At 41.3% G+C, this 11,810-nt stretch overlaps 1 protein-coding gene across 2 annotated transcripts in view; it reads right to left on the bottom strand.

The window, feature by feature from the left end:
* The window catches only part of LOC311022605 (multivesicular body subunit 12B-like), a 34,468-nt gene extending 26,079 nt beyond the window's left edge, over nucleotides 1-8,389 (bottom strand). For both annotated transcript variants that reach the window (XR_014598119.1, XM_084023985.1), the window contains exons 1-3: nucleotides 8,280-8,389; nucleotides 5,995-6,094; nucleotides 1,006-1,101 (exon numbers count right to left, since the gene is read on the bottom strand). Coding sequence is in view for 1 of the 2 variants with exons in the window: in XM_084023985.1 (XP_083880111.1) it covers nucleotides 1,006-1,101; nucleotides 5,995-6,087 (189 nt within the window). In the remaining variant the exon portion in view is untranslated. The remainder of the gene's footprint in view (nucleotides 1-1,005; nucleotides 1,102-5,994; nucleotides 6,095-8,279) is intronic.
* Nucleotides 8,390-11,810: the final 3,421 nt, after the last annotated feature.

The raw sequence follows: 11,810 nt of genomic DNA on the forward strand, positions 1-11,810 counted from the left end.
AGACAATTACAGTGGGAGCTCCATTGAGTGGCAGACAAAATAGCCTTTGTTGATGGCTCTGTCATGTTTTATTTGTGTCAAAGTCTTTAAAACAATGTGGACACATATTTTAAGATAATATACAGGAAGCAGGGGAGGGATATTTGTATGCTATATACTAAACTGAGAGGACCAGATTGAGCTCAGGCGCTGCCAACTTGCCTGGCTTTTAGAGGACACACCGGGAAAAAAACTGATTAAGTCCTAAGATTGAACTGATGCAAAATGATAACAAAAAAAAAAGAAAAATTGCAGGATTCTGTTTACACTGTCCACATTCCCTAACTACAAGCCGTGCAAGGAAATGAGCAGACAGCCCAGATAGTAAGCTGTATGAGCTGAGGTGAGACAGGTATTCATGGACCAGCTGTAGGCGGCAGGCAGGAGATGAGTCCAAAAAAGACCCAACAGCATAATGAGAAACACTAAAAGATCATTTCAGCCACAGAAGAGTCAATACTGCTCAATTAGGGGGGAGCTCTATATAGCCCCGCCATACTGAAGGTGCTTTTTATGGAATTTATTCCTCACATGAAAAGGAGTATGTTGTTTTTGTTTTTTTTTATCCACAATTATATGTGCATCAGCCTTCAAGAATCACTGGCTGCGAACCATTTTTCTCCAGAGGGACGCTGTTGATTGAATAAATTGTAATAGTTAAAATACGGCTCATTGTTATTTCATGAATAAATAATAAATAATATCCTCAGGAGGCCGTGCAACATGAAAAATATCTCACTGAGGTATTATTCATCTTGGAATTTGCATGCAAATCCATTACATGTAAAAGTTCAACCCGGCACTTTTTTTATTTATTAAAAATGGGTCTTTCCCTGACCAAACAGCATTCTGATATTGTGGTGGAGGGAAACGGTGCTAATTGCTGCTGGCAAACAAACACAAGGAGCTGCAGACGACGTGTAGGTTGCAGAATGCAGGACGGGAGAAGTTTACATTCACACTTACAGTTTCTCTGGCGAAACAGAGGTAGCGAGTGACCTTGGATTTGAATAAACCGTCCTTCCACAGGTCGGCGTCAGAGCCATCTGTTGTTTGTGCAACCTACATGGAAAAAAAAAAGAGGGGGGGAAAAACAAGATGAGGGAAAAAACAAGCAGGAGGTGGGATAAAGTTAATGTATGTATGCCATGAGCGTGTTGCTTTTTGCCTCTTCCCTTGCATACTAGCCTTAATTAACGCTTGCCTACACTGGCGCTCCATCTCATTAGTGCTCCGCGTGGGTAAAGGAGTCTTAGTCTCCAAAAAAACCAGGCTAAAAATATCATCCCTCGGGAGCAAGGCTGATTAAAGATGCCCTGACAAGGATCTGCTCTAATAAGGAAACCAAACTTCAATGTGCTTCGGTGGGAAAACACGGATTATATTTGGGGTGAATGTGGAATGTATTTTTATTTTATTAAAAACCTACTGTACTTCCCCGTTAGCAACACACAGGTAAACTGAGAAGACTGCACATGCACCTTAAATAGTTCTACAGCTCTATTCCCCGTGTGGATTCCTCTTTCTATTCTCTCCAGGATTTAATGAGACAAGTCTTCTGAGAATAAATTACCGAGGATTTAAAGCCACTTCACGTGCATGCCTAAATAAGTCAAAACCCGAAAACACCCACACAGCTTGTCCTTGTGCAGCAGGACTCACTCGTAGCTGTTAATGATCAGCGAAAAAGAATAGATTGCATCATATTGACAGCGTAGGCACTGCGAGTGAAGCTCAAGGTCCAACACCACATTGCTATGTAAATGTAGGTATGCAGGGCGGGATGATAAGAGCAAAAAAACAAAGCCTTGCACGCCGCATCGCAGGGACTCTTCCGCCGCCGCGTAAATATGCTGGGCTGAAGCGTCATGTTCCATTGGCCATCATGTGAGAATCACCTAAAGAACTGCCAGAGTTGTTTTCTAAAGGGATCCTTTACAAAGAAGAGTCAATCTAATGAGGTTCATTCAAATGAAGAAGTCATAGATCTCTGCACCCACCCACACACATTACCCCCTTGACAATAATGATGAATGACCTCGGTGACTGGGTGAGGGGGAAACGTGGCATGGGGGGAGTGGGGGGGGGATTCATGAAAAACCCGCTAGTGACTAGCTGGGATGAGAGCGGAGGCTAGAGGGGGAACGGAGATAGATAGTGGGATGAGAGAGAGAGAGAGAGGGATTGTGGGGCGTCTCCAACAGCAGTTCCATGAAAGGTCCCATAGGGAGCCTATACATCACCGGCCTCCCTCTCTTCCTTACAAGACAACCCGTCTTGGCCACTTTTTCCAGGTCAGTAGCCAGCGCATCCTGTCAGCGTAAACAAAGGGCTCGCTTTGTGAAACCCAAAGTCAAGTTGAGGAGTAACGAGGGCACGGTCCTCCTCCGAGGCACCTCAGGCATCATCCTGCCAGAGCCGCCGGCAGCAAGGCTGCGACGCGGCTTGAATGCCAAACTACGACTGAGGCTGAGCCACGACAAGGGGAAAAAAAGAAAAAGAAAAAGGTGTGTGTAAAGTTGCGATGTCTCCTCTCTCTGATACCGTCGAGCCTGGCACCGCACGGCTCCATCATTACACAAGACTTCAATGAGAAGGCTGCCACGCGTCTGATAAGAAACATCACGGCTCTGATATTGAAATGCCGTTGTATCATTTGATTTAAGATGCAATGACAGATTTGACTGCCACTTTCTCAAATCTAAAGCTTACGGTGATCTGAAAGCCCACCTGAGAAACAAGTCTTTAGTGGGGGGGGGATCTCTGGAGACAGACGCCAACCAGAAAGTTACTGTGAAGCACAGTGAAAGAATATATAAAAGGCATACAATCAAAAACCCTCTGGGGAGTGAAAACAGGTGGAGAAGACGGGAAGAGAGGTGCAGGGAAACAAACCAGTCCCTTCAAAAGAAGAACAGGAAAACCTGAAGAGAGTCAAACGTTCTGGATCCTTTCTCTCAGCTGGAATACAGCAGCAGATACTTTAGTTACGTGACTTTTAGTGTTAGCTTGACATCTTGTGGAACGTGCTAATTGGCTTGCTTTGCTGGGATTTAGATGAGAAGATTGATACAAGTCTGGAGTCTGTGCATAAAGTACAGAGCTAACGTTAGATTAGCTCAAGATTGGAAGCAGGGGGAAAATGGCTGAATAAGATTATTTACAAAAATGTAAAATCTGAAGTACGGACGCTCACTCAGGAAACATGCATGAGCATCCTCTCTAATCAGAACACGGGGATTCTACAAACCAACATGCATTTGAGTAACGAGTTTATGAGCGTAACATGTCAAACGCTCAGATGAACCTGAAACACACACACACGTATCCCCTCTGCAGCACACATTCACACGAGTGTACGTGAGTCTACTCGTGGCGTTTGATGTTGGGTGGCTGCTGGTGCTCCAGCAAAGCTCCTGATCCCAGTGGAACGGCGTTTGATCTGGGCCCGTGCTCTCCGGTGCTGGAACAACCTGCTCAAGTTCAGAGATGTGAGCGCATCCTATCAGAGAGCAAAAGAGTTAATCAGCCCTTTGATCTGCTGTATAAAAGTATGGTAAGTACGGTAAGCAGTCGGTATTAAGGAGGATTTCCAAAAGAAGTCTCGTGTGAATGTGTGTGTGGGGGAGGAATCAATACAGCGTAATATCCTGAGACTTCCTGTTTCTCGGCGCTGCATTAGCACACTGATGCCGAGTGTTGATGTTTTCCGTTCGCATTTCAAGTCTGCAGATGAAAGACCACATAGTGATGTTCAAAGGATGTTCTTGAAGATGGGACAAATGCATTTGAAATAGTGCTTCAGAGTCTGGAAGGCATTGAATTTTTATTTTGGAGGCTAACTTGTACTTGACTTTTTTTTATTTATAGGAATGATTTTGATATCTTATGATTACCTGAGGATGTTTTATTTTATTTGACAAAGGAAATCTCACACAGCCTGGAATATATCCCTAAAATGATATTATCAAATATAGACTTTGCTATCTGGAGTGTAACCCTGTTGTCACAGACAGGAAGCAGATCCACTCACTCATTCACTACTCCCTACTCACTAATACAGGGAGGACTCTGCAGAGGACTATAGTAAATGATGTAGACCTCTCTGTGAGGCTGCACTTTGAGCTAAATGCTAATGTCAACATGCTAACAAGGTCACATTGTGAGCTGTTGTTTAGCAGGAATAGTGTTTACCATGAAGTTTATCCGAATCATCGGCCTAAAGACAGAGGGTGTCCTGTGCTGTACTGCAAAGCCCCTTGAGGCACATTTATGATTTGTAATATTGGACTTTATAAATAAAATTGTCTTGGAAAAAAAAAACAATAATGTCAACGTCATGGTTGCACTAGAGGAGAAGTCAGGGGTTCAATTTCAAATAAAGAGGTGGAGATATTCACATTTCAGTCAGGGCATCAGATTGCCTTACTGAGAGTGACACCCCAGAGAGAGAAAAAAAATCACCTCAATAAGCTATAAGGGTGAAATACTCTCACTGCATTTTAAATCGTTTTCCATATTTTAGCAAAACTACAGTTCAACTTCACTGTAATCAGATCAGGAAACACTCCCGAAAAAACCAAAAGAACTTTTAACAGGAAAAACCAGAGGAAGAAAACCTCAGGGAGAGAAACGGAGGATGGATCCGTCTACCAGGAAGGATAGAAGTGCAGCAGATGTCATGTGTAGAGAATAAACAACAAAATAATAAAAAAAATGACCTAAGTGATACATGTAATCAGAGCTGCATGTGTGTTTTTGCAGAGCTACAGGGAATAGTTTAAACTTTGCACTACGTCTTTGTTTGTGTGGCAGTTTGACTTTAAATTAAAATCAAGATCCCAAAAACAAACATGTTTTTTTAAGCCAACGCAGGTAGTGACACAAAGAAAACAATCTTTGCATGCGATTGTAACGTCTTGTCTACGACAGATAATCTCATGTCCAAACTGTTGCTAACATTTCAGAACCACGGCTGCACAGCCAGGGGGAGGTTAACGTAAAAGTATTTACGGTGCTAAACAAGCGTTGAGCTTTTTAGCCCTGCAGAACATCAGCTGAAATGAACTGGCGCAGTGGAGCAGCAGAGGAAGTCTGACGGGGGTTTCTCTCTCTCCGTTTGTCGCTACCGTGTGGCGTGAACGCAGTTTCCCTGCCGGTGGCTCCGTTCTGATGCCAACCCACCGTCGTCTGCCAGAGATTACAACAAGCTGGGTGTGGAGGGTGGAGCAGGAAGAGGAGAAAACAAGGGGGTGAAAGCAAGAAGAAGAAGTCTGAATAGGAAGCAAGAGAGGAAGAGAGAGATGTGCCCCTGAGCTTGTTTTGTGCTTTGTTCAACTATCTTCTCTGTTTTAACCCTCTCCAGATCTTTCACAAGAGGTTCACACAAACCAACCGATGCTGCGCTGCATCCTTAAACACTCCCATCGCTGTGCAAGTTGCTGTGGTTCTCAGGCATGAGGGAAACATGGGCTAAGTTGAAATGACTCTGGAGGGCATCAACCAAACATCATTAAATCTTTGCCTGTAGCGTGTCTCTAACACTGGTGGCAAGCAGCAACAATGTCAGGAAGGGAATCTTCCTAATCATCAAAGTAAACGTTATGAATAAGTCATCTAACAGCTCCAGCAAAAAAAAAAAAAAAAAAAAAAAGAAGAAGAAAAAACCCCACTGGAAGCCTTCCAACATCCTGGTTGTAAGTTATGCTACACAATCAATCGCAACAGCAGAGAGCAAAACCAAAGAAGGATTATATTTCAATTCAGACCTTTTGATCAGCAGCATCTCGGCCCTTTAATAAAGTGGCAAAACATTTATAATAAACAGTACATAGCTCTCTTATGCTTTATTCTCACATGTGGCTTTCACAGTAAAGGAGATGCAAACAACTCTATAGGCTTAATGCACGTGCATTAAATCATATGCGTTTCAAGACAGTTGTTCAAAATACTCACAACATAGTAGCCATCAGGGGCCTTGTTGAGTGAAGTGATTACTCCAAGTGCAGAGATGGGATGTGTTGGCAGCTGGTGGCTCACTTCAGACATGTCAAAGCTGCGTTACAAAAACAGAAGAGCCTCATCACGCTTTTGGCATTCCACCAGAGAAAAAATACTACAATCATCCATGTTTTCTTTTCCATGCGGAAATGGAACATAAGATACACCATGAAATGCAAAACATATAGATATTTAAAGAATGGTTTAAAAGATAAGACAAAAAACAACTCAAAACTTTATATTTTAGGACCCACTTTCCAGTTAAAAACTCTGAACTGAACAGAGTTAATGAAACAAAGAAATTAGGCTTTCACCCTTCGGGGTCATTAAAAGGGAGAAAAGGTTTTTCTACACTAAAATGACCACATTATTGACTTCTTGATGAGGCTTATTAGGATCGAGAAGAAAAAGTGTCCCCTTAATCCGGAATCAAATGACAAGTGAGACCAATGACAAAAAACAGCATTTGGAGACCACCCAATGTCCAAATCACAAATTAGGCAGAGCGATCACATATTTTCAAGGAAGTCCCAATCAATTGCTATCTATTTCTGTCCAAGGGAATTTTTCCCTAATGGGTATGCAAGCCTTTTACTGGGTAAGTGGCTTTGCAATGGTTCCCTTACGCAATTTTATTAGATTAGGTTTAAAGCATTCTTGTACTAACTGACAAAGTTGCTGCATTCAATCTTGATGTTTACGAAATCTATTGCAATTAAGCTGATCAAATTAGGGGATTCACTCCAGAAACAGCTGTCTCTTTAACAAATGTTAGATAGCCGTACTTATTCAAATGAAACAGGATAGCAAATTAGCTAATAGAATGAGGGATCTCTTTGTAACATGAATTTGTTACAAAATGAGCTTTTGTTTTCCTGCGACTAAGAGACTCATCCAGGCTGAACCAAAGGAAAATCCGCCCCAAACATCCAGCTCTCAAGTCAAAGTGTGTGTGTGTGTTCCCACCAGGTGTAGAAACCTGAATGCTGTGTGTGTGTGTGTGGTATTCAACGGTATTTAAGATGACGACAGTAAACAAAAAGCTTCATCTCCATAACTGTAAAGGCACTACAGGCACATTAGCCTACTGTGACATACTTTTATTTGGCTACGATGGTAACTGTGAGTTTGTTTACTCTTGTTAATTATAATATTAATTAACTATCAAACGGAGAAGATTTTTACATCATGTTCATTGTGAGCAGCAGCACATCGCATCAGTGTTGAAGAGACGAAGTAAATAATAGAGGGTGAAGCTAGCTAACATTTACTAGGACTACATGTACATGCGGATATTAATGTAATTTTACATTCATTTTTAATACTTCAATAATTAACTCTGCTTGTCAGCTTTAGCTGGTGACTGTCATACTTATACCATCCCTGCCCCATACTGCTTTCCTTCCTTTCTTTCATTTTATTACAGTAGGTTAATTCTGTTTTCTAGTTTTATGTGTAATATGTCATTTTATATTTTACTTTTACAATGACGTGCACAGTTTATGATATTTAGGTGCATCAGAGGCCTGTTAACATGGACAACAGATGCAAAATAGCCATTTTGGCTAATTGTGGTGCATTTACATATTGATATTAATGTTCACTGTCCATGACTAAATAAACCTTAAATAAATAAAATAAATAAACTAACGTATTATGCAGGCTCAGTAAAAACGAATTAGCTATTTTAAGGATAAGAATTAGAGGTTGAAAGAAACTTATTTAACAACGTGCTAAACTGTTATCCTGAATAATGTTATTCATTAATAAGCAGCTAGCTTGTTTTTTGTAGTTTTTACGGACACTAGCTTAAAAGTTGTAACATGTTAGCCTATAACCCCCATACTGTATTAGATTTATGTTGTTAGCTCACTCTAAGCTACAGTAGCTAACAGTGAGCTAACAACTAACCAGCTGTAACACAGTATGGATGCTAGGCTAACTTGATTTAAAACGTTAAATTGTTAGCTTGTAAGCTAACAACAAACCAGCTAGCGAATTCAACATAAGTTAGCTTGTAACCTCCACTCTGTAAGTTAACAGCCATCATCTCTAAATTATTTTTATCGCGTTATATCTTCATTACCGTTTGTTACAGTGGTCGTTAAAACGTCATAACAGGTTCGTCCGAGACGCGATGTCACCGTAAAGACCGCGATGCGGGTTTCTGGGCTCCACTTCACCTGTGTTTACGTATAAAAACGGACGTTTGCGTAACTTGTATAAAAGAATAGTGATACCTGATAAAGAGTGAGGACGCGCCCGGGTCGTTAGGGAGTGAAGATAAAACCTCCAAGTAGCGTGTCGTTTGTTTACTGAGCGCCGTCACCTGTTCAACTTCGGACTTTACCCCGCGCGAACCGACCGGAAGTAGATACATCCGGGTACCGCAGATTAAAAAAAAAAAGATAAATAAAAAAGAAAACTGGTAATAAATAATAATAAATAAATAAAAAAATACGACATAGAATCTCCTTCTGACATTTTTCCCCAAACAAAAAAGAATAAATATATATATATTTATATTCTTTATTAAGAAAAAAAATGTGTCCATTCATATTAACTGGAGTGAAACATACTCAATTTAGTTTCTTTAAATAAATAATACAAAATAAATAAATATATATACACACTCAAGATAATCTCCTTTTGACGTTTGACTAATAAAAAAGGGAAAGGAAAAGGAATTAAAAAAAATAGTTTTACTTATTTTACTTATATTCCAGTGGAGTTTACTGTCAGTAGTATGTTGTTGTGAGCTGCCATGCTCTCTTGTAAAGTCACTTTTTTATTTATCCACTGAAAACCAGGTTCGGGTTCCTCCTGTGTGGGGTGTGCATGTTCTCCCCGTGTTAACGTGGGTTCTCTCTGGCTTCCTCCCACAGTCCAAAGACACGCAGGTTAATTGAGGACTCCAAATGGTTGTCTGTCTCTATGGATAAGCAGTGATCGATTAATGGATGGATGATTATTATTACTTTTTCTTTTAGCTCAAATGAAAAACAAAACAAAAACACATTCTGCTGAGTCATGGCTTCGCAGCATTCGATTCAACAGAGAACATCTTATCAGAACGCTGTGTGAACGTTCATTGTGCCAATTTACAGTGTGGACTGATGGAGAATGAAGGCCAACAATGTCACACTGACTTGTGGGTGTATTTCTTTGCAATAACTTTTGAGATCCAATTTGCCTATGGTAACCAAATTAAGGTTGTGCTTCACTAAATGACTATCATTACGTGGATGTATCTACGGGTCACGCCTTCTGACAGTCCCTTGTCTCTCTAATCATCACATGTCACGACTGTAATCAGATAAAAGTAAGATAAAGAGCAACGTATTAGCTTCATCATCAGGGGGCGTACGTCTCCCGGAGTACAACACTTGAAAGCCTCTTTGTGGGCCGTCCAAAACACCGAGGGGGCGACAGATGCTTTCCCTTCGCCCGGTTTATTATCTCTGACCCCCCCGCATCATGACAATCAAATACATTATTTCATTGTGCAACTATTATCCCAATTTATTCAAATCAAAGACTTGTTGCCATGTTTTGTGACACGCTGCCATATGCCGGTGTGTGTCTTCATCGGGGTCACACACTGTGAAATGTATTCACGGGCTGCTTACATGGCTGCACATGATGGGATCGGCTTCCCTCCTTTTTTTTTTAAACATTTGATAACGCCTCTATTAAGTAAAGAGGAGACTTTCGGAGGGAAACTGTAACCTCATGTGACCGGTAACTTTCACCGCCTACACACTCACGGTTGATGTTAATTAAAGAGGCAAAAAAATCCTGCCTGTGTTTGCAGACAAGTGTTAGTTTCTAATTTTAATGTTATTGGCTCTGGCTTCGTATCTATCCTATATTACATTCTGAGTGTATGTGTCCCCGCTTCATTTAGGTCAGCTTATATCAAGATGCAATGCAAACAACATGGTTATTGTTTTACCATCCTTCACTTTCTTCCATGTTAAATTAATAGTTGGACATGTTGGCAAATACTCAGACTTAGATGAGAAGATCAACACTATCACATATAAAACTACTGCTGGTTAGCTTAGCATAGCACAAACACATGAAACATGTACAAACTGCTAGCCTGGCTCCCTCCAAATATAATTAAATCCACATAACAGCATGTCTCAAGCTTACTTATTGACACGTTATAGCTTGTTTGTTTTATAAAAAGAGTGTAAAAATGATATCTGGAACGTTACTCAGACACAATATAAGGCTAAGGTATTTTTGTGGCTACCATCAGGTTTTCTCACTGGCTCTGTTTGTGTGTTCTTTGTATTTCTGCATAAGCAACATGTGATGTGATTGACTTCATTGAAACTCAATTAAAACTAAAGTAAAAATGATATCTTGTGGTTTTAAAGGGGGTATGTGCCTGGCTATTTTACTTCCTGCTCCACCACTGGTTCCTAGGCAACCACAGTGACATTTGTTTTTTGTCAGAATCAAACAATAAAACCTGTTTATTAATTAGAGGTGCTGGTAGATGGATTTTGACAGAGCCAGGCTAGCTGTTTTCCCTGGTTTCCAGTCTATGCTAAGCTAAGCTAAGCTAAGCGGCTACTGGTGGCAGCTTCATGTTTACTGTACATACTTTCTTTTGCAATAAGAGTTTCTTCAGACTTTATGCTCTGTATGGACTTCCTAATAAGAAAGTGAGAATTATTATATTACGTGTGATTAACAGGAGACCGGAGAAAACCGAGAGTCCGTCTGTAAAATAACATGGTGGAGGAACATTTCTTTGTGCAATACTTTGTCAGATTTAACACCCCCCCATCATCATCATCATCACCACCCACCTCACACACACACACACACACACACACACACACACACACACACACACACACACACACACACACGCTTCCACATCAAGGTGTTGACAACCGACTGAAAAAAGGCTGGTTTTCAGTGGAATCTGTGGCAGCGCTGAAGTTGATAAGATAAAATCTCAGGTGTCAGTGGTAAGAAAAAAAACAACACATGCTCAGGCTGAGAAGAGGTACACCTGCTAAAGTAATGGTCTAATTATGGAATAGGTGATGAAACACTCGTCGAGAGTCTGGAGATATCGGCAACACATGCTAACTGTGAAAGCCATCAGCTATTACAGTGTTTTAATGTGCGCCGCATCGCACGCTGAGGATTGTGGGGGAGATGAATGACGGGCCGTGGCAGCTTTCATGCACCTTTTTTTGAAAAGGTTCATTAAAACTGTGATTTCTTTGTTCACACTTTGTTTCCCAGTTATGCTTTATGTCACGTCTCGCGGGTTAAAGTCAACGGCGTAATCAGCGGTTCATCCCGACGCCGTGGAAAAAAAGAAATGGCACACGCCCCGTTTTGTAGCACGTCCTAACAACAGCATGGTGGGCGAGTGCTAATCAGCGGGGTGACAGAAGAGCCCCTGGACCAAAATTATACCTCGGCGAGCGACTTTTCTCGCCCACCAAATGATGAAAAACAGCCAAGGTTTTTCTTTTTCCGTTCCGTAAAGGTCACTCACCGTGTTTGGTAATTTGCTGACACTAGTCTGGGGACGGAAGATGGAGATTTCCTGCGTCGCCACCCCGAGAGTAATAATATCCCTATCTCAACTTGGGAAATCTACCGCGCCCCGTCGTCCCCGTCACCCGCGTGAACCCATTATGGGCCGTGTAGAAACCTGCAGGTCTCGTTTCATATATGACCCTCGCCCCCCTCCTTCCTCCCTACACATTAAAAAAAAAAGGAAAATCCCTGTG

Source organism: Eutrigla gurnardus (assembly GCF_963514095.1).
Source record: "Eutrigla gurnardus genome assembly, chromosome: 13".
Taxonomy (NCBI): Eukaryota; Metazoa; Chordata; class Actinopteri; order Perciformes; family Triglidae; genus Eutrigla; species Eutrigla gurnardus.